This window comes from Camelus dromedarius, chromosome 1, assembly GCF_036321535.1.
Source record: "Camelus dromedarius isolate mCamDro1 chromosome 1, mCamDro1.pat, whole genome shotgun sequence".
Taxonomy (NCBI): Eukaryota; Metazoa; Chordata; class Mammalia; order Artiodactyla; family Camelidae; genus Camelus; species Camelus dromedarius.
Window position 1 is genome coordinate 87,795,693 of NC_087436.1, and position 26,451 is coordinate 87,822,143.

Sequence of the window (26,451 nt, forward strand, 5' to 3'; positions counted from 1 at the left end):
CTTAGTTCAGGATGCTGTAACGCACTACCATAGACTGGGTGACTTAAACAAATGTTGTTGTGGTACAGAATTACATTAATTAGTTTTCAAGTGTTAAGCTTACCTTGAATTCCTGGAGTAAATCTAACTTATCATAATGTATTATCTTTTTATACAATGCTGGATTTGATTTAGCAATATTTTGCTTAGGAATTTTATATCAATGTACATGATAGAGATTGGCCTATAATTTTTCTTCCATTTAGCATTCTTTTCAGTTTTGCTATCGAATCGATCTGGTCTCTACAGAGAAGCAGAACCAACAGGAGATGGATATGTATGTGTGGATATATAGACATATATAGATAAATATGTACACATATATCTATCTCCTGTTGGTTCTGTATATAGTTGATAGGCATGGAGCTGTACATATATCCATATATTTGTGTGTGTGTGTGTGTGTGTGTGTGTGTGTGTGTATATACAGAGATACATGCTTCCTATTGGTTCTCTTTCTCTTGTTCAAAATATTTTCTAATTTTTATTGTGGTCTCTTCTTTGACTCATGGGTTACTTAGAAGTTTATTACTCAGTTTCCAGTATTTAGGGATTTCTCATCTTTTTGTTACTTACTTTAAGCTAGTTTCATTGTCATTAGAGAATATATTCTGTATTAATTCAATATTTTGACATTTTAAAATCTTGCTTTTTGGCTCAGGATATGATCTATTTGGGTAAACGTCCCATGTACATCTGCATGAGTAATTTGAAGATACTTGGGGCACTCATTCTTTCATATTTATCAGTTAGGTTAAGTTCAGCGGTGCTATTTAATCTTTCTGCTTGCCCTCTCATTTGCTGAGAGAGATGTATTGAACCCTCCACCTCGAATAAGCCATTTAAAATGGAAGTTAAGGCCCTGAGCACTTGATAAATAAGTAAGAGACTGAGAGAAAGAGAGAGAATCTGCTTTGTATTAGAAATGCACAGAAATCTGAAGGAGGTGTGGAAAGCCACAGAAGGTAAGAGAGATTCCTAAACTACATGGTGTGGAGGAGACAGAAGATTTGTAAAACAAGTGAGTATCTAATTCTGCCTGAAGATGTTTTGAGTTTCTGTAATATAAACACTTCTCTGTCTTTCCACATCTTCAGTAAAAACTGCACCCACTAAAACATATGGTGAGAATGTTTTGTTTTACCTTGTTTTGAGGAACTCGAGGAAGGAACGGAGTTCTCTGTCTGCTCGACACAGTTACAGAGGCAGTGCTTGTTGTCCTGGGTACATCTGCCTCCCCAGAACTTTGGGGAATTCTTAGCTCTTGCTGAGTGCCAGGCACCAGCTCAGTGCATTAAATGCTTTTATGTTGCATTGTAGCATAATCCAAGTGTCAGAAATGCAAGCACAAGACCATCCATAAACCCAGCTATGACAGTGGAAGGAGATCTGTGCGAGAGGTGACCATAAAAATGTGAACCCTGCCCCTTAACCTCACACAGTTGACAGAAATTTGGGAGAGGACACTGTCTTCAGGAGGGAGTGGAATGGGAGTTCTGGCCATCTAATCCCAGATCTGAAAGACCCCGGTTGTCATCTGTCTTACATCACCTCGCAGTATTGTTGTTAGGAGATAGTGTTGGTAAAGCACTTGGCTCAATAGAGGTCAATAGTCAGTAGTTACCATTCAAGATGCCTTTGCATCTTTCTGTCTCCCTAACTTGGTGATTAGGATCCAGAGAAAAGGGCAATGTCTTTTTCACTTAAGTGACACCTCCTGTTACCGCCACATGTCCAGCACTGTACCACAGATAGAATAGATGCTAAGTAAATATGTTTGCTGTTGCCAGGTTCTCAGAGTTCCCCAAATGTGGAGAGTTTCAAGGGCTGTGTTACTTATCTACTGACGCATAGCAAATTACCCAAACAAGATGCTGCCTGACTTAGGATGGCTCCACTTAGATTTTTCAGCTTTACAATGATGCGAAAGCAATATGCATTCAGTAGAAACCACACTTGGAATTTTGGATTTTGATCTTTTCTCGGGCTGGTGATATGCAGTACAAATACTCCCGTGATGGTGGGCAGCCATCGGCTCCCAGTCAGCCCCACAATTGCAGGGTAACCAGCTGAGACACTTAGAATCATTCTGTGCCCAGACCATTCTGTGTTTCACTCTCAAGTACAGTATTCAGTAGATCACCTCAGATATGCAGCACTTTATTATAAAATAGGCTTTGTGTTAGATCATTTTGTGCAACTGTAGTCTAATATAAGAGTTCTGAGCAGCTTTAAGGTAGGCTAAGCTAAGTTATGATGTTTGAAAAGTTAAGTGTATCAAACGCATTTTCAAATTAATAATATTTTCAACTTAATGATATTTTCGACTTACATGGGTTTTTCGGGACATATCCCCATCACATGTTGAGAAAGATCTGAACGCAGATGGCTTAAAACAACAATTATTATCTGTTAAGGACTTATGAGCAGCTAAGCCAGTGGTTGGGCTTGGTCTCTCATGAGTTGCAGTCATGATGCCGGCTGGGGATGAAGTACGATTTGAAGCTTGGCAGGGGCTGGAAGTTCCGCATCTAGGGTGGCTCACGCCCATGGCTGTTGATAAGAGGCCTCGGCAACTCCTCACCTTTCCACAGGGTTGCTCATGACATGGCACCTGGCTTCTCTCAGACCCAAGAGGATGAGACTAAGGCAGAAGTCACAGTCTTTTACAACCCAAGTTTGGAAGTCACATGCCATCTCTTCCACTTTCTTCCCTTCATCAAAGTGAGTCCCTCAGTCTAGCCCACACTCAGAAAGAGACGAATTAGGCCTCACCTTTGGAAGGAAGTACCAAATCATTTGTGGACATATTTTTAAAACTACCACTGAGAGTCTACCAAGGCAATAGAAATAAAAGCAAAAACAAACAAATGGGACCTAATTAAACATATGCTTTTGCACAGCAAAGGAAACTATAAACAAAACAAAAAGACAGTCTATGGAATGGGAGAAAATATTTGCAAATGACACAACTGACAAGGGCTTAATTTCCAGAAAATACAAACAGCTCATATAACTTAATTAAATAACCAAACAACCCAATCCAAAATTGGACAGACGACCTAAACAAGTATTTCTCCAATGAAGACATACAAATGGCCAATAGGCACATAAATTTTTTTTCAATATTGCTAATTATCAGAGAAATGCAAATCAAAACTACAATGAGGTTATCACCTCACACCAGTCAGAATGGGCATCATTAAAAAGTTCACAAATGATAAACGCTGGAGAGGGTGTGGAGAAAAGGGAGCCCTCCTACACTGTTGGTAAGAATGTAGTTTGGTGTAGCCATTATGGAAAATAGTACAGAGATTCCTTAAAAAAGTGAAAAGAGACTTACCATATGATCCAGCAATTCCACTCCTGAGCATATATCCAGAGGAAACTAATTCAAAAATGATACATGTACCCCAATGTTCATAGCAGCACAATTTATAATAGCCAAGACATGGGAGCAACCTATATGTCCATTGACAGATGACTGGATAAAGACGATGTGTGTACACATACACATATACACACAATGGAATACTACTCAGATATAAAAACTAATAAAATAATGCCATTTGCAGCAACATAGATGGACCTGGAGAAAATCATACTAAGTGAAGTAAGCCAGAAAGAGAAAGAAAAATACCATATTATGTCACTTATATGTGGAATCTTTAAAAATGAGACAAATGAACTTATTTAGAGAACAGAAAGACTCACATAGAGAACAAACTTGTGGTTACCAAGGGGAAAAGAGGTGGGAGGAGTAATTTGGGAGTTTGTGATTTGCAGATACTACTATATATAAAATAGATAAACATGGTCCTACTGTATAGCACAAGGAACTATATTCAATACCTTGTAATAGCTTATAATGAAAAAGAACATGAAAAGAAATATACATATATATAACTGAATCACTATGCTGTACACCAGAAATTAACACAAAACTGTAAACCAACTATACTTCAATTTTTAAAAATAAACAAATAAATTTTTTTCTTAAAGCTACCACCGGGACATCATGTTTTGCATATGGTGATATGCTCAATGCATTTTTGTTAAATAGATCCAAGGAACATCCTTAGATTGTGACATAAAACCTTTGAAAATTCTTCTGTAATTTTTATGTTTGCCCCAAAATATAAAATAACATTCAGGACCCTTTCCAGTTCTAAGATGTCACATGTGCCTCCCTAAACAACAGTCCATTCACTATTCCCTGCAGAGATGGTGCTGTTGGGCTGAATTCTTCCCCATCATCTACCTGCTTGGATCTAGGGGAGAAAATGCACTGTGGGACCCGTCTGCGTGGAGAGGTGTGCTCCCTGACAGCTGGTGGCCTGACTGATGGAGACATCACAAAGTGTGCCATGCACAGCCATGGAGTGATAGAAACATGGCAAGAGGCAGATGATGTTACCACAGCTCAGGAGAGGATGGTGAAGGGCGTGCGGCAGCTGCTGCGTCAACGCTCATTATAGGTACACATTCGTCTTCTAACAATTAGACTTAATTTCTAAACATTTCTTTCCCTGCTTTGACCCAAGAGTGATTTAAGGCTGTTTGATTTTTGCAAGCAGTCCTTCCAGCTCATCAAAAAGTCCATTTCCTGTTTTTTTCCTTCTTTTTCCATTTCCTATTTTTAAGCATTAAAAAGGTAACACACTTTTGTTATCTTCTCTCTCATAGTAGAACTTTCTTATATGACCCTACATTCTATTTTTTTACCAAAAAATTAAGAAAAACAATTTGGAGAAATGCTTTTATTTAGCAATATATTTTGTAAATTGATTAAAAAATTTCCCACTGTGTACATACTGTATCTTTTCAAAACTGAGGTTCTTTGTGTGTAGTTTCCCACTTCAATTCATCTGTTCTTTTTGTTTTCCTTAGGCTTGTTCAATGAGTCCTTGTTTTAAATGGCTCATAAAAAGTATTTGGGAGTGTTCATGTGAAAATGATGATTGTTCTCAGAATTGTGGCTTTCTTTGTAGGATCCAAATCTAAAAAAAAAAGTAATTGACATGTAAAAACCATTCAGAAAGGTATGTTCTTATGTAAAATTTCAACCATAATCTATTGTGGTTTTACTTAACTATCATAAAACCAGGAGAGATGCAATTAATTTATAAAACAGCAAGTGAAGAATTAACAAAGGATTCATGCCTAAGGAAAGGCAGACTAAATTTTTAATCTTTGAAGCCCTCGTTCCATGATTATGGACCATTCCAAAAAGTACAACTGTTTAGGAATTAATTGGGTGATAACATTTGTGAAAAAATAAGTCTGGATTTGCTCTCTAGTCCTCAGCCATTGTATAGCCATTGTATAAGTGAAGGGATCATGAAACCTGAAATGTGATTCATGTTACATTTATGCATATGTAGAATTTATTTTGGTATAATCACAACTTCTAAGTCTACTACAGTGCTCAGGTGCTACAGATTAATGATTTACATTAGCAATGAATAATTAGATAATGATATAGCTCTGGTTGGTATGATGGAAAGCACTGAAAAGGCACTGAAAAGAACTGATGACTTTCTTTCTTTCATCAGCAATTGCAATGTTCTAATAATCTCAATAATGTAGGATACAGGAGATCTGTTTACTTTGTCACCTCAAAACAACAAACAATAAGGGATATAAAAATTTTGCATAACCTTTGATTCTACTATTTCACAACTAGAACTGAGTACTAAAGAAGAATCAACGATATATGCAAAACATAAAGAGTCCTGAGAAGACTTTCTGTAATAATGGAATACTAAATGTGCAAAAAAACAACTGGTCAGCCAAGTTTGGTACAGCCATACAATGGAATATTATGCAACCATTAAAAATAGTTTCAGGAGAGTACTTCATTATGGAAGGAAGTTCATCATATACTATTTAGATTTTTTTTTAATCATATTAACAAATAGAATGGGGAGTAGAGTACAACTCAAGTAGTAAAGCACATGCTTAGCATGCACAGGGTCCTAGGTTCAATCCCAGGTACCCCCTCCATTAAAAAAATAATTAAACCAATAGAATGAACCCACATACACATAAACACACACATATATATGTTTCATACATTTACTAAGTTGGGATGATTGTGTGATATATAGATATATGTACATATAAGAAACAAAGATGTATGCAAAACTATTACCAGTGATAATCTTTGAATTGCTTATCTCCCTACCAGAACACAAGCTCCACAAAGTTGGTCTTATTCACTGCTCTGTCCTCAGGTTCTAGCATCATGGTACTTAATGTCTATTTGTTTAATTAAGGAATAGGGTTTTTTGGTGAACTTAGTATTCTTTGACTATTTCTATTTGATAGATTTTCATCTGCATATATTTTATAATAGGGACTTTTAAGATTAAAGCAGGCCTTCCACTTATGCTTCTCTTATTTTCATCATTAAACAGAGCAAGAAAGTAGATCTAAGGCTGTTCACAGTTGGTTTGGATCAATCTGCCACTGCGATTAGCCAAAAGTATTTTATTTGGAGTTTTCTATACTCCTAGTATATGAGAATAAGGAAACAGGAAATTATTTTCCTTTCCCAGATGCTTTTGCTTCCATTTAAGAAGTCACCTCAGTCACCAAAAGGAGGGAAGCTTTTGATTTTACTTCTGTTACTGCTACAAACACTGTTGCTACAAGTGCAGCTCCTGGCGATTGAGTTTACACCATGCACTATTCTAAGAACTTGACGTCATTCAGACCTCAGATAACCTGAAGAGTTAGGCGCCGCTATTTTTCCCATTTTGCAGATGAGATTTGAAGCTTAAGAGGGGTTCAGCAACTTGCCCACGTTGCCCAGCTGTTCACTGGCAAGAGTGGGGCTCTAAACTGGGCAGCTTGACTCCCGAGCCCACATTACACAACCACATTACACACAACCACGTTACAGTGACAAAGGGCGAGATCAAATAGTGATACAAATCAAGACGGTAGCTCTCCTCGCATTCACTGCCTACACTTTGGTACAGTATTTTCTTGTTGTAAAGAGAGACAAGGAAGAAAAAGAGAAGGGATAAATGTCATTTTTCCCCCAAACAAAATGAGGTCTGAGAATTTTCTACAGCTTTTAGCTAGTAAAAGTAGGAGAAATGTCACATAAGAGTAACAGCGTATGACACGTTCGGGGTCTAGTCTTAGGCGGACATTTCCTCTCATTATCCAGTCACTGGACAAGGAAAGAACTCCTACTCCAAACCATGTGTTTTGCTGCAAATAGATTTCTCAGATAACCTCTGTTTAAGACGAAACAAAACCTAGGATATTTCACAGGGCAGAATATCTGTAATGGAAATAAATGATCCACTCTCCACAGTCTCAATCATAACTGCACATTAGAATAACCTGGAAAGATTTTTTAACTCAAAGCCCAGGTGCCACCCAGAGATTCTGATGAATCGGTCGGGGTGGGACCCAGGCAGAGGTAGTTTTTAAAAGCTCTCCAGGTGAGTCTAATGTGCAGCGAGCACTGAGAACCACAGCAACCCAATGATGCCAACAGGCTTCCTTCCCACTTCTGAGCTCGGTCATGTAACTCTAGTGAAGTTATGTCACAGTCCTAGCCTGAGCTTCTTTACCTCTAAGGTGGGGAGAACAAGAGAACCCAACCAATGGGGATTAATCAAGATAACACACGATGCACCTAGAACAGGGTCTGGGACACAGCAGCACTCTAACATTAGCTACCGTTGTGTTAACGATGGTGATGATGGTGATGATCGTGGTGCCATGTTGATCTTTTTTGCCTGAGGTCGGGACTTCAACATGTTTCTCTATCTCAGAAAGCAGGGACCATAATTTCAACCCAAGCAGGATGTTATAACCTCTACCATGAGCTCCTTTACATGAATAAATCTCTAGAACCAAATCTAATTTGTAGCTCCCTGGAGGGGATGCCCGACCTCATAACTATAGTTTACAACATAAAAACTCACTCACCTGGGATTGAAGTGAATTTCCTTGGGAACTTTCCTGTGGTCTGTGACTACTTTCTGGTTGTCTCTGTAATTAATGGGGTCATCAGGAATCCTAAATTTGGCCATCTGAATTTCAGAGTCACTCAGTCCAGCATGGGAGATTCTTGCATAACCCAATCTGTGGCAGAAATAGACATGGTTTGTAAAGATTTTATCCTCAAACAGAAATCTGATGAGATCCAGTAGATAACACCTTTATTATTAAGCTAGTTTCCCATTTCTAACTCTATTCTATGTATCACTAGAATTAACTTGATTTATTACTCTAAATATTTATCCAAATATTGCTTTTCTGATATAAATGAATAAGGAACATGCACATAGACTTAATTAACCAAACATACTTGGCAGCCTTACTCTGCTTTTTTACACTAATGAATAGTCTGTCTACACAAATTGCCTCTTACACAATTAATTATGTTTTGAGTCAATAGCAGGAATTCTTCAGAATGACAGGATCATATGCCTCAATTCTTTCTTACCTTTAAAAATGCAAATACCACATGTATATTTTCATTCACATTTAAATATCTAAAATAAAAGGTTTTTAACATCTGAAAAATCACACATTTTTAATGTCTGAAAAAATTGCACATCTTGTTTTTGGTTAGAGCTTTCAGTTCTCTGGGAAATTCAAAGTACTTTATAGATGTTATCCAAACAGCTACTGAGAAGCTCAGACAGAAAAATGGGGGAGCCATGAGCAGCCAGGAATTCATTTTATTTTATTTATATTTTGCCTCTCCAAAAAACTCATACTGAAGTCAGCTTCAGTCATTCATTTATTCAAAGAACAAATACATATCATGTCCCTACTACATGAAGGCATTGTTCTAGTACTGGGGATAAACAGTGAATAAAATGGAGCTCTTGCCCTCATAACGCTTTCATTCCAGGTGGGGAGGACAAATTAAATACGTGTTAAGGCTATCGGGTGGTGCTAAGTGCCCAAGGACTATGGGGGAACAAGCGGAGTAAAGAGGACAGGGAATGGTTTGCTTTCACTGGACTATGACTCATAACGGAACAAGCCATATGTCCAAGGGGAGAGAAACTGACTCCGATTCTGTGTCATCCCTAGAAGACAGCCATTCCTTTCATCAGTGTGGACCACAGATCTTGGAACAGAAGGTTACTTAGGGGTGATCAGGTCAACACCAGCCCTTCTCTTCAGGCAGGTGATGCCAAGACACCTCTGAGTGATGAAGTGCTCTGTATGGAAGAAGGACTAAGGCCCAGTGAAGTCCGTCTTAGAAGCCCACACAGTCCCACAGTTCCCAGCACTGCCCCAAGTAGGGCAATTAGAGGCCTCAGGTCAAATATCTCCAAACAGATCCTGTACCAACTAGGGATGAGTTTCAGGAATGGTCTCCAACATGCTGTTTCCACTGAAGAATCCTGTGAGTGGAGGGACTGTGGATCAGTCACTGTCTCCATGATCTGTCCCTCCTCACCTGTCTCACGTCACCTCCCATCTCACTCTACTCCAGCCACGCTGGCCTCCTCATTGTCACCAAAAGGTACTAGTATGAACCCCTCAAACTTTTGCACCTGCTGTTCGCTCTGCCTGGATGCTTCCCTCAGGATGGATGCAGGTGGACTCCCTCCCCTTACTCAGTCTGCTGGCTGAACAGCACCGCATCCAAGCAAGTGGCTGTCCTGCCCACCCCATGTCACATACTGCGGCCTCCCCTGTGCTCCCCATCCTTCTTACCCGGCTTCATTCACCTGCCTCATCACACTCATCACCACCTGTCCTAGTCTATTTCTTCCGGGCTTATTTTCTGTCTCCATCCACAGGAGTGTAAGCTCCATGAGTCAAGGATTTCATTTTGTGCCTAGAACAATGCCTAGCATGTAATAGGTATTTAATAAATGCTTGTTGAATGAATGAATGAATGGTTAGTCCCTTTTTCTGGTATTAAACTGCTCTTTGCTTGAAGAAACACTGCCTTCAAAACAGATTTGCAGTTACATGTTTGAATTTTGCAATCTTTCAGCTACAGTGTTTTGGAATATTTATAGACATACATATGTATATTGAGATAATATTCACCTTTTTGATAGAGGGTGACATTTTTTAAAAATATAATCTACCTAGAGAGCTGACCACAATATAGTACCGGCTCCAACAGGTAGTTCCGTCACCCAAGTTTACACGATTAGAAGTTGGCAAAGCTGGAATTCTAAGCCCAGAGTCCGTGCTGTTTCCACCATGCCATACAGTCAAAAACGGTTCCATTCCTAACATGTGTTGACAGTTATACACTTACCAGGCTTAATAATTTACACAGTATCCTGTTTGTATAATTAAACTTAATTTGCTTAGCCGTTTACTCCTTAAATCATTAGGCCAGGGCTTGGAAAAAGTGTCAAGCCGGGTAAATAGCCAAATCAATGTTTATGAAAGTAACAAAATTAATGAATTGCTTCCATAAGGTTTTTCCTGACAGGATAGACCCAAAAGATGACAGTAATAATAGAGTAAGAAAAACAACAATCAAACACCTGTGCTCACCTGATCAGCCCTCGATACATAATGTATTCGCACCATCTGTCTTGATCTGTGCTGTCGATGTCCTAATAATAAAGAGAGAAGAGCATGTTTAAAGCCTTAAAAACGGTGCTCTGTTCTGAGTCGCCAAGAAAACGTGTGAGCTGCAGTAATAAACAGGCCTCTCTTTGTGCCCGCTATTTTCTCTGCCTGACTCCTCCTGGTGTTTTTTTAAGGCCCCAGTTATTTATTCATTCTCCAGATATTTCTGGAGTACCCACCACGTGGCACCTGGCCCCTGAATTAGATGCTGACAGTGCAACACGAAGGTAGTCTTGACAGGGAGTTAGGCAGGTGGATCCGCAGTTATGACCTAGGACCTGCCCCCCCGCCCCTAGCTTTCCAAGCATCTCATCCCAGGCAGAATTGACTGCGCGCTCATCTGCCCACCAGCTCCAGCACTCTGGACAGTTAATTGTTTAGATGTGTCCCCTCTCCCCTTCCTGAGCAGAGAGACTCCATGACACCTTGGCTCCCGGGTCCTTAGCATGAAGCCTGGCGTTTGGCAGGAGTTCAGTCTGTGTTTGTCAAACTGAGTCACTGGAAACAAACGTGTTTCAGGAGTAACTGTGAGTCTTTTTGATGTCGAAAGCTTGAGACCAGCGTTATTTTTCGTCAGAAAATCAGAACATAAACATTTTTTTCTATAATGTGTTGGGAAAACCCTAAATAGGGAACTTTTACACTGAAGAAATTTCCATTTTCTTCTGTTAAAAAAATCCTGTACGTTATAAAGTGTACCAGACTTTTGACTATTTGACTAAATTTTACTATTAAAATTTAATTTTAAATATATTTTTCATCACTAAGAGAAATATCACAATTTATTATGTAATTCTTAATTTTTTTCTGAAGCTTAGTGGTAGATAAATGAATGCTTGTTAATTAACCTTTACTATTACTTAAACATCACAGTCACACACACATATATACGACTTCTGTATACATGGAAACACTGCAATAAATTTCCAAAATTAAATTAACATTTTTGTAATGATGAAAAGAGCAAATAAATTTTTAAAGTAAGGTTCTGATTTGCCTTGGGAAGAGATAAAAATTTAGTCATTCAGCTGTATATACTAGAAGTCATAAACTATGAATATGTTTAACTATCTTTTTATTTTATTAGATTTTGAAAAGATGCTCTCAAATTTTAAGACTGCAGAATTTAAATACTCATTTCTTAAAGAGAAAAATATTCACTCAAGCATTTATGATTAAAACTCCTCTCTGCATTAATAAACTTTGAAATAGAAAAAGTTATGTAAGAATCTACTGCCAATCTTGATTCAGCTTCTGACTATGATAATGGAAACCAACAGAGTGTCAAATAAAAATCAAATAAAATCCCTCTTCCTTGCACACACACACACAAATAAAAATTCCATCTCTTACTAGGATACAATCAGTTTTTTCTTAGACTTTCCAAATATCATCTTGTCTGACATTCTGTACTTCTAGACCATGTACTTACACATGCATCTGATTTTATACATACAGCCAGACGCACATCGTGCATAAACGTAGCTACCACTTACTGAACGCCTCCTACAAGGCTGAGGGCTTCTCAGACATTATCTTTTCTATTCCACCCTCATAACAACCCTATGATACAACAAGTATTACAATCCCCACTTTACAGTTGTGGACATTGAGGCCCAGAAAGGTTAAATAACTTGCCCAAGGTCACACAGCCGGTAGACGTGCCACCAGCGAGCCTAGTGAATGATGAGACCGTATGGAGAGAGAGGCCCAGCCGACAACCAGCACCAAGGCCCCAGGCATGGGCGTGGGGGCCTCTCAGACCCCCAGCCACCAGCTGACTCCACGAGTGAACCCGGGCAAGAACAGAAAACACTCAGTAGACCCACAGAATTATGAGAGTATTAAACCATTGTTGTTTTAAGCCACTAAGGTTTGAAGTGTTCGCTACACAGAGATAACCAACTAATGCAGCCTCGTGACTCTGCACTCTCCAAAGTTTCCTTTTACTCTTCTGACCTCTCCTTAATCTCTTTTCTGAAATAATCTTCCTTCTCTTACCCATCAGCCCCATGATAGCCATGTTCAATGTGACTCGACTCGGGGTTTTCTTTTCTAATTCCCCAACTCCATAAGCAATATCACCTTACTTCATGGTTTTAATGATCACCTAGATGATGGCAAGTCCTTAATCTCTATCTCTAGTCCCGACTGCCCTTTCCAATTCCAGATCCATATATCCAGCTGCCTAATAGACATCTCCACTAACATCCCACAGATGCCTCAACTCAGACTAAAGCTGAACTCATCTTTTCTGCAAAACTCTTCTTCCTTATGTATGCTCTGTAAGTTTCACCATCACAAACCCTCTGACCAAAGCCAAAATCAGGAGTCCCATCTTGACTTCACTTCTGCTTTATCCACTATGGTAGAGATTAACTCATCTCCCTAATATCTGCCTTGCCCCTTTTCTAAAGGTGTAGTGTTTTTAGCTAGGTGTAAGGGTATCTAGTTTAAATACTGCATCTCTCCACTTCCTGTACAGTGACATACGGTCAGATGACTAAATTCCAGTCAACAAGTGTTGGAGGTCAGTTTCCTGGAATTTGCCTTAGAGAAAGCTTGTATACGCTCTTGGCCCCGTCTTTATCCCTTCCTTTCCCTTGCTAACTAGAACATGGATGCTGCCATCTTGGACCATGAGGCAATCTTGGGAATGGAGTCCTTGTAACGTGGAGCCACAAGAAAGAAGGAACACATCCCTGATACCGCAGAGTGCCACACCAGTGGTGAATCACCTGCCCAGACTTTTACATAAAGAAATATACTCTCTTCTTTAAGCCACTGTCATTTTGTGTTTTCTGTCACATGCAGAAAACCCTCATCCTGCCAAGCTCTCTCACCTGTCTTTCCAAGCATTCAATAAGATGGATAAGCTTTTTCTTGTTTGCAGATATTATCTCAAGACAATGAAGCAAAAAAAATTAATAAATAAAAATAAAAAAGTAAAGGAACAAGAAATCCATATAGGGTTTAACTAAGTATGAAAGTTATATTTCCATGATAAATGAATACATTTAACATTCTAGTATATATGTATCTCAAGGATTTGATTTGTCTCTCAGCTTCCCAGAGCATGACTATATCTGGGTGCACTGACAAATTCAACTGTTTGGGACCCGATCAGGTAAGGACAAATTTAGTGTCTCTGGCTGATCAGCTAGCCTCTCTGTATGACGTTTTATTTTATCTTCTCCTCTCAACATAATTAACCTGCAAATGTGGCAGGCTGTATTTTCTAAACATGGGTAAAATAATCCACTCTCTATATAGGATTCTTATAATGTGACTCTGATACTCCTCTCACTGAGAGATGAGAGAGATTTATGTCTCTTCCACTGTAACATGAGCAGGCTTGTGATGATGACAGAAGTCCCACTATGTGATTTACAAGGCTCGGTCACACATGGCAATAAACTTCTTCCCGGTTCTTTTGGGACACTCACTCTTAGAACCCAGCCATCATGCAGGAAGGAAGCCCAGGTGGCTCATGGAGAGGAAGCAGGACTCTGAGCCCAAAGCCCCAGCCGAGCTCCTAGTCAACAGACAGCACCAACTTGCCACCTATGAGTCATCTGCAAAGTGGGACGGTCCAGTCCCTAGCTGAGCCACCTAGCTGCATGGAGCAGAGATGAGCTATCCCTGCTGAGTCCTGTCCCAAACGCAGATTCATGAGCAAAGAGATGAATGCTATTGTTTAAAGCCAGTATATCTTCTGGTAGTTTTCTTTGTAGCAGTAGATAATCAGGATACATATTAAAATGTTGGGTTGATTTTTTTAAAAAAAAAATTAAGAAGAAACATTTTACTTAAGAAATCAGAAATCCTATTAAGATAGGGTTACCTTCACATTGCCGTGTTCAATGAGCTGCAGATAATCTCTGGAACCAGGTGCTGAAGTGATATATCCCAGAAATATCACTTGCTCAGAGCTACTTTTCAGTAGTTTTGAGACAGCAATAGCTTGAAGTTTCCTGTCAAGGTCATCTCTTTAAAAATGCAAAAATATACTTCTTAATTGTATTTGCAAAACAATTTTTAAAAATATTAGGTACCTAAGTTCCCAAAGAATATCTTCAAACAGTGCACAAACCCAGAATAATTCCTACTTGGACACATGACTTAACATTATGCAAGTGAACAAGACAGCTACCGTGCTCCAGCTGAGCAGGAGGACAAACCTTTGACCAGCAACAACCTGACCTTTCTCCACAAATCATTTGGAGTTGAGTTGATCTACATATCAATTTTAAAAACAGCTTTTGCTTAACTTTTCATCAAAAGAAGTTCTATCAATAATCTGACACCTGGTCATTAATATTACAGCTAAAGACTAGTAGTTTTATTTAAAAAAGAGCAAGGAGTACCAGTAAGAATGAGAACCCTAACATTCACAGAGCACACCGGGCTTATTAACCTACTCAGCTCCTTCAACTGAACACTTTCTAAAAGCCTCCCTGGCTCTCCTGGTCAAACACTGGAGAAACATGCTGCTTTTATTATGCGAAGCACTGTGAGTGTGTGACTGGGACAATCAGGCCTGTACATTAGGCTTTGGTGGGGGGATGGTTTACAGTCAGTCTGTCTGGGGGAAAAACTAGGGACATCATATTTGGCATGATCCAGCCAGGAGACCTGAAACCACTCTAGGTGTTTCAAACAAAGTGAATTTAATATAGGGAATTGGCTACTAGGTGGCAGGACGCCAAACAGGAATCAGTGAGGCAGCCAGAGTTTAGTAACAGTGAGAAACCATGACACCTCTAAAGTTAGAGGGAAAACAGGAAGAGGTGATGTTCCCAGAGTCCACAAGCCAGCCCTAACTGCCGGGAAACGGAGCTTTGGAGGAGGCTACTCGGAAAGAGCTGGAGCCACTGAAGGAGGAGTTGGAGCCACAGAAGAGACTCAGCTACTGCCAGAGACAAGAGAGAGAATGCAAAATACCCTGTCTTGTCCCCTCCTCCAGCCCTCTAGCCTTGCACCAGTGCCTTCTATTGGCCACACCTACCCAGGAGCCAGAAGGCAACAGACACTGGGAAATGTGGTTTCCTGCCATCTGTAGCCGGAAGGGAGATGAGCCAGGAATGGATCGGATCCAAGAGCAAACAGGCAGTAGACCATCACAGGCATGGACAGAGTACGATAGCTAATAAATGACTGTTAAGAAAAAGAAATGACAAAGGAAGAAGGAGGGAGATCACCAAAGACTGAGAAGACGGGAGAAACCTCACTGCGGTAGGCTCGGAAGACAGAACTAAGCTTATGCATTTTTATGTACAGACAGCTGAGAGCTAGTACAAGACATCTCAAGAAATAGAAGAGTGAAAAGAATGACCATCCGCTAAACACCTCTGTCCAGATCCATTCCCAGCCCTTCTCTGCCTCTTGGGAGGCGGATCCCAAGCAGATTTCATCTCCTGGGCTCTCCTGTCTGCTAATTTCCAGTGAGGTTTGGCCAATTGGCGGCACCAGCAGGAGATGAACAGGTAGGAGGAGAGAGAAGCTGGGGTATTTCTTCCCCAGGAGCTCATTCCTCATGCCTGATGGCCCTAGTCCTGGCTCCCGATCTCACGGGGCTCTGGGAACACTGTTTCCTCTGCCTGTCCCTTCAGCCCTATGGATGGTACTGAACCCCCACCGTTACTAGTGTCTGAGTGGCTTAGCATCTCTTATCTGTTCCTGTGGCCCTTCCAACATCTTGGTAAGTAGTCCCTTCATTAGGCCTGCAGTGAATTCTGTTCTTTCCAATACATACAATTGGGATTTAAATCCTGTCTAGAGAATTCCACAGTCACTGCACCACAGATAAGAGTTTTCATTCAAATATATTTTAGCAACATATTATTGGAAAATAATCTCTGAATTTGGTTTTACATTTTCTCAGTAGGTAAACTTTATCCAGTGATGATAATAAAAATAAAATGTGTATTATGATACAAAGAAAGGAGAGGGGATAGGAAAGAGGGAAAAAGAGACAGACTGAATACATGATTTATGCTTCCTTATCTCTTTACATTTGATCAGCCCAACAGCCCTATCGATGTGAGCTGGGAAAAATAATTTTATCTGATTTTCAAAGACAAGAGAACTGGAACTCACTGAACTTACAACAGAACCAAAACTATAACTACAGGCTACAGGTTCTGTGTTCTTTCTTCTTTGTAGGTTTATGCATGTTACAGAAAAAAAAATGTGATTAACTGTGGCTCAGTTAATTACCTAAAGTAATACCAATTTTATTTATGGTGTATACCTAAATAACTTTTAAGGAATTTCTGTTTTCTGTTGATCAGTTGTAAAGACTTATTTGTGTAGTCACTAATTTTAAAAATCTTGTTGAATCAGCTAACAACATGCATAATCATTCTGTAATTCATTCCTAATATGATTTCATGTTTGTGGGCCATAATCACTAGAAAACGAAATCCTGAAATATTTACTCACAGTAAGAATTCTTTATCTAGTATTACAGAAAACAAAGACAAACAAAAATATGTCATGATGGCTTCACAAATTATTCGAAGAAAGAACTTTCTCTTGTCATTTGCTGGGAGGCTCCAGGGTTGATAGACCGGTCTTTTAAGGAGTGAGACAAGAGCTGAGGCTCAAAGGGACAAGACACAACAGATGCTTGATGCATGTTTGATGAATGATTTCCTTTTTAAGCTGCTCAAAAAACCTGATTTGGTTTAATAATAATGGCCAGTATTAATGGAGCAGTTACTCTAGACACATACTTTGCATGAGATGTAATATATCTTATTTAATTCCCACAAGAATCTGATAACATAAGTAGACACCTGATTTACAGATGGGGAAACTGAGGTTCAAGGTAGTTAAATACCTTGGTGGAGGAGATATACTTTGAATTAATTAGGATTCAAACCATATTGTCTGATTCCAGGTTCTGGAGTTTCGTGCCCTTAACCATTAAACTACACTGCTTCCCGCCCTAGACATCTCGGTAAGTGTTAGCCATTATTATTACTGTTGCTGTGGTTGTCATTATTATTACACCAAATTAAGTGAGATGGCAAATAAAAGGTATGCTGTTAGTTAGAGAGCTTTAATATGTGGTTAATAGAAAGTTAGAGAAGGTAGCCCTTCCCTCCTCTTTTCCAAACACAATTTGATGGCTATCTTTTAGTCTTCCCTTCCAAGTCTAGTCTTTACATTTTGGAAGAGGTAGGAGGGAGTTAGAGGGGGCAGGTGAAGAAAAGCAAAGTAAAAATGGGGTGGAGTATATTCAACTGTTTCTTAGGTTGAGACTCTGCAACCTTTAAACACAAAAATGTCTATTTTTTAAAAGATAAACCCAATTCAAGTGCAATTTAAGCTCAGGAGAATGATTTTTGAATGCTGTACTTGCTACCAGAAAATTACTGGGAGAAACAGAAGGTGTTTCTTGGGCATGCTTTTCTCAAACCCTTCCTCTCTCTCTTCTCCTTGGAACCCACCAGTTTGCAGGTAGGCTGTTTTCTTGCATCATCCTCTCCACTAAAGGGACAGTTGGGCAGGGTGGACTCTACCCCTGCCGGGTAGGGCTGCTGCTGTGGAGGGAGACAGTGTCGTGTATCATTGGGGGACATATTAGCAGGTCCGTGAGGACACACTTAAGCCATGTTGTCCAAACAGGTTTATCAGAATCCAAAGAGATCTTCTGATCTCCCTGCCAGACTCCTCTGCCTACCTCTCAGTTGATTGTGAAAACATGAGAGGAAAAAGAATGTCATTTAGGACCCTCAAATCCCAATAGTTACTTCCAATTGGAATAATTGGAATTTCATCTTTCTGTAGTCCGGTTTACCATGTGGTTCCAAGCACTTGCAGGCTCTGAGTTGGGTCTACCTAATTCCTAGCCGTGTGACCCTGGTTGGACAAGTCCCCTAACCTCTTGGACTTTAGCTGTAAAATGGGGCTGTAACAGTACTAACGTTACACAAAATGAAAATTAAATGCAACAGCGCACTTAGCACAGCACCTGCTCAGTAACTGCTGGCTAACCCAGCCATCACTGCTGCCTTGTACCATTGCTAAGGACTGCCTGCATCTCAAATGTTTCTATGCCTGATTTTTAAAACCAGCAACACAGGGGAAAATACTGTGGGAGAAGAAAATAAGAAAGGTCAATGCATGGAAATCAAAGTAACATGTTAATAATATTTCTTGGCATTTGTGTACTATGAGAAAGACCAAAGAAACCCACTCGTAATTCCCAAAGTGTGTCACAACAAAATCCACCAGTTTGTCGGAAATGTTAACAGTCATTGTGATGGCTGGTGCAATCTCGCCCTCTGGTGACGGAAGAAGGTGATGCTCTGATTTCACAATTGGGTATCTCGACAAAGCCATAATCCTGTATTGGAATGAAAAGAAACACAAGCATCATTATTAGTCCCTCCGCCTCGTGCAGACAGGACTAGTAGTATGTGTCGTAAAGGGATGCATCACACTTCAAACATCCTGCTGAGGGGCACTGAGAGCAACGATGTGGAGACGTATGGGACAGTCTGCTGGATGAGTGAATGCTTATGGGCTATTCAGCACGTCTTGCACTAAGCACAACGCTAGCAACTGTGTTTAATAAGCGCTATGGAAACATGAAAAAGGAAGAATTAGTGATACCCAAGCTCCACTTTACCTGCACTGTTACTCTGGCAACATATCTGCATAAACAATTCTAATATTAATCAATGCATTTGGGGATGTACAGTCTTGCCAGCCAGGACACAAAGTAACAACTGACAAAATTATAAATTACAAATGGTCCAATAAAGATAGGAAATATGTCCCTCCCCCGCAAGTCAAAGAACTACATATGGAAAGGACAATCAGAGTGCAGACCTCAGCAGGCTTCTCCCTGGCTGCATGCACCATCTCTCTGACCCTGTCATGAACTTCCTCCAGTGAGGATCCCTGAATGCACACATCCAGCTTGTGCTGTCACACTCAGCCCTCCAGGCTGCACACAACTGCCTCCTGGATATCACTTGACCATCCAGGCACACCTCAAACTTAGCACAATCCTGCTGCTCACCTGGTCATTCCTGTCCCATTGGATGGCATCATCTCGTATCAGATACCCAGGTAAAAAACCTAGGTGTTGCTCTTGTCACTTCTCAGCCCCCATCACCTAAACCATCAGGAAGTCCTGTCGGCTGTGTTCCAAAATACTTTCTGAATCTGCCCCCTTCTCTCCATCTCCATGGCTCCCACTGCCAGTTCTCACCTGTGCTAGTGTCTCCGGCTCATCACCTGTCTCCCTGTCCCACTGTTGCCTCCCACCCCCTGACACCTGTCCTTCTAGGAATAACAGCCAGAATGATCTTTTAAAAATGTGAATCAGATCAGATTGTTCCTGTGTTTAAAATTCTCCAACTGGTTCCCATCAAAACTGAATTAAATCAGTCCTAAGCATGGATTATGGGGTCCCCTAAGATTAGGTGCTCACGTTTGACCTCATTTCTTACTAGTTCCTCCTCCATCCCTGCACTGAGGCACACCAAGCTTGATCCTGCCTCAAGTCTTTACACTGGTTCTTCCCACGTCTGGGCCCTGGGTCCTTCTCATCATGGGGCCCGAAGAGACACCTTCCTGACCACACTACCTCAGTATCCCCATTGCCCTGACCACCCAGACACTCTTCTTTTCTATGCGGCATTTACTGCTATTTCAAATTATCTGATATCTGATTTCTTTATCTTGTCTCTTCACAGCAGCATGTAAGCTCCATGGGCAGCATCCAAGTCCAATGTGTCTAATGCTGTAACCTCAGTTCCTACACTGAATGGTTTATAATAGTGAAGAACTGAATATATTCAGCAACAGGGAAACCATTAAAATGATGATGGAACATGCATGTCTCTCCATCCCCCAAGAAGCATCACTGGGACATATTCGTAGGACTAAGGAATAACAATATCAACTACCCACTCCAAGCCTCTGCTGCCTGGTCTTTCAGGAATATGTTCAAGATTATTTCCCCAGGTACACTCACCCCCAAGTGTGATCCCTTGTGCTTGGACCAAAGTCGGTATAGAAACCCAACTTCTCCCCTAACCACATGGTTAAGTCATTGTTCCCAATGTAGGGCTTAGAAGCATCACTCTCCAAAATTGTTATGAAATCTGCACCTGTTCAGGAAAAAAAAAACCCACATGGTGATTACCCACAGCAATACAAAGACCGTTAGTAAAACTTGATTCTTTGCCTTTACTCATGAATCAAAAAACAAAGTAGTTCCTAATGAGCTACTAAAGTGAACTGGTTCAAGTCTGAGCTATAGAGGAATTTTACCATATTTAGAATGTAATTAAAACATGGGTTACCTTGAGGAAATGCGGGACAGGATAAAGGCATAATTTTCCTAATTTTTCAAATATTCTTAATATCATTCCCAAAATTTCAAGTAAGCTTAAGGCCTTTCTCAAATGCCTAATTTATGTTCAAAAACAACAGGGTAGTATACAATAGCCTTATTCCTGGGCAAACACCTCCATGGTACTGGCACAGAAGTAAGTGTATTCAGATACCCTGGTCAGATGTGCCCCAGAGACCTGTAATCAGGGCTAAAGGACTAAGGACCAAAGAAATTTCTTAATGGTGTTAGAATCATCTGGACTGCAGTTTCTCAGGAGACACGGTTATCGTTAGGAATAACCAGAAAAGTTCATCCCTTTATGTATCTTGCTCCACGTAGTTGATCTAAGAAGCAAACGCACACATATTTTAAAGGATGCTTCACACCAAGATGCACACCCCAGGGCCTGGAAACAAACAAAATTGGCTCTCAGGGTCTTGCAAGCGATTTGCTTTGCAAAGGAATATCGCTCCAACCCAATCTGCCTGTTAATCTGACAGTTTTCTGGTCCCCAACAGAGGGTTCCCAAGCGACAGGAGCCACCAGCAGGGGCATCTCTAAGAGCAAAGGCATGACAAAAATCTCCTGCAGATACGCAGTGTGAGACTTTGTTCAGAATCAGCTGAATGAATGGCTCTCCAGCAAACACAGATGTGGGTACAGCAGCTTAATCCTCCTGCAGCTGCCCACCCAAGTGAAGCCTTCTTAAGAGATTAGTTTATGACCCAGCAAACCCTTCTCCCACCACGTACGACCTTGCTCAAAATAAAAGTAATAATAGTAGTTTCTTAAAACCTGGAACGAATTCCAGTAAGACTTACCTGTCTCATTGAGCAGTTGAGCTGCTCTTTCTAGGCTAGACCATCCTTCATTGTCGAAGCCAAACCTGAAAGGCCAGATGGCGACAGAGATCTCTGTGGCTGGTGCCTGAGGAATTGTTTTAATGATAATTTGGGATGACTGAACAACGGCAGTTTCAGCGACCCACTTTACTCCATCTCTCTCTACCAAAATTCGTATTTCAGCAAAGGAACGGTTTTAGGCATTTGTCCACATTTAACTCATAATAACAAGGAGATATTTGCTAGTTGGTATTATCCTAATGAATCTGAATCTAATTTCTAGCTTAGGCTTGGAAGTTAGGAGGAATGTTTGGAAAGTGAATATTTATAATAAGCATTGCTTATAATAGAAAAAAATTAGAAACAACCTGGCTGTTGCTTCAGTGTGGAAAGTGGGAAAGCTAATAAAAAATGCTAGTATATACACCTGAGTACTACACAGCCCTAATAAATGAGTTAGGGCTACATATTTCCATATGGATGAATCTCACCATGATGATTTTAAGTAAAAAATTAAGCTGTAAAGTATATATATGTCAGATATCATTTAGATAAAGTTAAAAATGTGTTAAAAAAAACCAACAATATTGTCTAGGGATATGTCATGTGTAGTAACAATATAAAGAAATGCATGAAGATGATAAACAGCATATTACGGGCAGAGGTCACCCTTGCATCGGAGAAAGATGAGACCACAGACGGATACACAGAGTCCTTTAACATATTTGGAGAGTGGTCTGCCAGTTCTGAGTTATACATGCTGTTACTCTCCACTGGCCTGGCAAGGCAGAGGTTCAGGAGCACAGCACACTCTGAAAGTTGCTCTTTGGGGTCCATGGGCCCAGAGGATGCACTGCCTGACCCTAACCATCCATTTCAAATTAATACAAACTGATCAGCAACAAGGATCCTGTGAAAGAGTACAGCTGGATTAGAGCAACCGAAAAAACACAGGTCAAAGTGGGCTGCAGAAGTTCAGGTAAGCACCACCTCTCTGCATAGGAGGGCCACCACTTAACCTACACAACTCAGTGTGCTCAGCAGTGAGCTGGGCATCTCATCTCTATACAAGAAACATTACTCAGTTTAGTGACTATAAAGAGAATGGAACCACCCACAAAAACTTCAGAAAATAACTCCACTATGTTGTCAGCCTATGACCTAAGGTTAAAGAGGTGAGATCCAGGGCCCTGAAGTCCTTAGACCCAGGTCTAGGGTTCAATCACAATGGTGAAGTGTACAAATGTATGCATATATATATATATATATATATATATAGTGTATAAAAGTTTATAACAAAACTTTTAATTACTCACCCCTTTGCCCAATTTCTTCTCATAGGCTTTATGCCGTAGTCCTAATCCCAACAACCCCACACCAACAAGCAGCCACAAAACTAAACAGAAAAAAGAAATAATTGTTTAGAAGAAACTAAGTTTGTTTTTTAAAAAAATTTATGAAATTATTGAATTTATTAACCAAGGATTTTGTGCAAAGGAGAAATGTCTAGTTCCTGGGTTACTTTTCATGTGTGGCATGCATATATAATCCATACTTTAAACTCAGTTCAAAGACTCTTCCCTAAAAATGTTCCAAGAACCACAAACTAAAATAAAAATAAACCATAAATATAGATAAGAAGTAGTGTACAAGAAAACAAGTCTTCATGAGGAGGAACCATAGTGAAAACACCCTGCAGAATCAAGCCCAAAATACTTCCAAAAATATTTACATTTTTAGAATCAGAATATAAAATAAGCATGCTTAACATTTTTAGAAAAATAAAAGAGGGTCTTCAATAGGATGACTAAGGAATATGAGATTAAATTAATCGTCAGGAATATCTGTAAAGAAATTAAATAGACTTCTAAAAATAAAATTACATAGTAATTGAAATTAGAAACTCACTGGACAAGATAAATAGCAGATCAGACAAAACCAAACAGAGAATTAGTGCCAGGGACAGCTTAAGAACAAAGGTAGAGAATATGAAAGAGGTTAAGGGACATGAAGAAGGGATAAGAAGACTCAACACACATCTAATTGGAGTCAAAAAGCAGAGGAGAGAATAGATGGGGAAAAGGAAGTATTTGCAGAAATTATGCTGAGAATTTTCCAGAATTGATTTTTAAAAAAAGCATGACTCTTCAGATTCAGAAAGCCCAAACACTCACACTGGATCCACAACCAAATATATTGCAGTGAAACTCCAGAATATCAAAACAAAGAGAACACCTAAGAGCTGCCAGAGAGAAAAGACAGAGTATCTTCAAAAGAGCAAAGATTACACTGATGGCTGACATCTCAAAAGCAAAAATGGAAGTCAGATGACAGGGGAATAACATCTTTCATGTTCTGAGAAAAAAATAACCAACAACTAAAAAACTGGAAGGTGAAGGTGTAATTTCCAAACTAGAAAGAGGAGTGAGGAAGAGAAGAATAAGAAAAAAAGAAAGAGAAAAAGAAAATTTTTTTCAATGCAAAAGTAAGAAGAAAAAATGGAATATACACCTGGAGAAAGTAGAAAAAGCCAAAGCAAAGTAAAATGATAATCATAGCAGATGAGAAATCACAGCAAAAATAGATTATATTTTCGAGTTAAAAGGCAAAGACTGACATTCTGGAAAAGGCAAAACAATGGAGACAGTAAAAGGATCAGCAGTTGTCAGGGGTTGGAGGAAAGAGGGAAGGATGAACCAGACCAGCATGTGGGATGTTTGGCAGTGAAACTATTCTGCATGACACTGTAATGGTAGATCAATGTCATTATAATTTGTTCAGACTCACAGAATGTATAACAAAAAAGTGAACTCTAATGTAAACTATGGATGTTAGTAATAACATATCATTATTGGCTCATCAGTTGTAACAAATGTACTGCAAAAATGCAAGAGGTTAACAATAGTGAGAACTGAGGAGATGGGAGTGTGAGGAGGAATAAGGGAACTCTACACTTTCTGTTCAATTTTTCTATAAACCTAAAACTGCTCTAAAAACTAAAATCTATTAATTTTTTTAAAAAGACAAAGACAGTGGTTGGCATTGGTAGGGAGGGGGAAGGATGAACAGGCAGAGCACAGAGGATTTTTAGGGAAGGGAAACTACTCTGTATGATACTATAATGGTGAATATGTGTCATTATACATTTGTCATAAACCACAGAATGCACACCACCAAGAATGAGCCCTAAAGTAAACTAAGGGCTTTGGGTGATAGTGTCATGTCACTGTAGGTTCATCAGTTGTCATAAATGTGGCCCTCTGGTGGGGCATGCTGACAGTAGGGGAGGCTGTGTATAAGTAGGGTCAGAGGGGACCAGAAGAAATCTCTGTACTTTCCACTCAATTTTGCTGTGAACCTAAAATGGCTCTAAAAAAATAAAGTCTGTTTTTAAAAACCACACAAAGCAGCCTCAACAACTTTGAAAATAAACTGTTTCAAATGCCTCAATTTGAAGAATGAATAAAGAATTTAATAATAATAATAATAATAATAATAATAATAATAATAATAATAATAATAATAATAACAAAGATTTTTAAGAATAAAAACAAACAAAACTGCCAGTTCCTGGTTTTAAGGGACATGCCTCAAACAAAAGAACACACAAAAAAACCCTAAATTTAAAAAATTTCCCCTAAATATTAATATAATCTTTTCAAATTATGATGGAACATGTATGAAAGTGTTTATATAATGATCTTACTGCTTTATGACATTTAGAAATATATTGAAATTTTTTTTAGCTTCTTAATTGTTTTTTAGCTTTTTACACCATAATATTCTGTCTTCTCTATTAAAACAGTAAGTTTTGGAGGGTGGAGACAAGTTTTTTACATGTCTTTGTATTCTACATAATATTACGTAGTTATGCAGTACATTGTAGTCTAACACACTATCTGCAAATGTTATACAGTCAATAAACATTTTTATTTAATCTAGTATGTTTTGAGATGAGTCAGACTGAATAGTAAACTAGTTTCATACGTGAATTTCTAGTTCACCAATATTCCAAACATTAACATATTTAATCTCCCCAAAAAGGAGAACAAAAAATGAATTAGTTTCAACTATTAGAACAAAGTATTTTGGAAATTCTCCTGTTAAATCTATGTTAGAAGTGAACCAAAATTAATATAGAGTATTTATTGTTGAAATGACATGATATTAAAGATTTGCTTTAAAGTTTTATCTAAAAAAAAAAAGCAAGGAAGATGAGTATTAACAACACTGGCAAAATGTTAATAATTGTTGGAACTGGGTTGAAGGGTACATGAGGGTTCCTCATACTCTTTAATTTCACATGTTTGAAAATTTTGATTTATAATAAAATGCTTTTAAAAATAAAGCAAAACTATACTCACAAAGTTTCACGTATTTTTCACTCTTTCTGAAAAGCACTTTAGGGCTATCTTTTGTTTGAAGAAGAAAGTCAAGGCTTTTCTTTGGACCAAATAGCGTATTCAGCCCAATAATTAGCATTATTATCCCTGTTAAAAAAAAAGAAAGACAAATATATTACATTTCAATCCAAAAATTCTTCTAGTGGTAAATTCTAGGAGCCTAGACTTCATTTAAATGGACACAGCCTGGAAATGCCCTTATTATCTCAGTACCTAAGCA

The 26,451-nt window shown here is 39.2% G+C and overlaps 1 protein-coding gene across 2 annotated transcripts in view; it reads right to left on the bottom strand.

Annotated features, from left to right (window-relative positions):
- Positions 1–4,711: 4,711 nt before the first annotated feature.
- Positions 4,712–26,451, bottom strand: part of CWH43 (cell wall biogenesis 43 C-terminal homolog) — a 40,452-nt gene continuing 18,712 nt past the window's right edge. The window contains exons 8-16 of one of the 2 annotated variants that reach the window (XM_010992846.3): positions 26,193–26,318; positions 23,145–23,224; positions 21,808–21,913; positions 20,624–20,759; positions 18,833–18,982; positions 14,471–14,615; positions 10,549–10,610; positions 7,993–8,148; positions 4,712–5,039 (exon numbers count right to left, since the gene is read on the bottom strand). In XM_010992846.3, coding sequence (XP_010991148.1) covers positions 4,961–5,039; positions 7,993–8,148; positions 10,549–10,610; positions 14,471–14,615; positions 18,833–18,982; positions 20,624–20,759; positions 21,808–21,913; positions 23,145–23,224; positions 26,193–26,318 — 1,040 coding nt within the window. In that variant the 3' untranslated portion in view covers positions 4,712–4,960. The remainder of the gene's footprint in view (positions 5,040–7,992; positions 8,149–10,548; positions 10,611–14,470; positions 14,616–18,832; positions 18,983–20,623; positions 20,760–21,807; positions 21,914–23,144; positions 23,225–26,192; positions 26,319–26,451) is intronic. The other variant, XM_031434825.2, reaches the window with a different exon arrangement.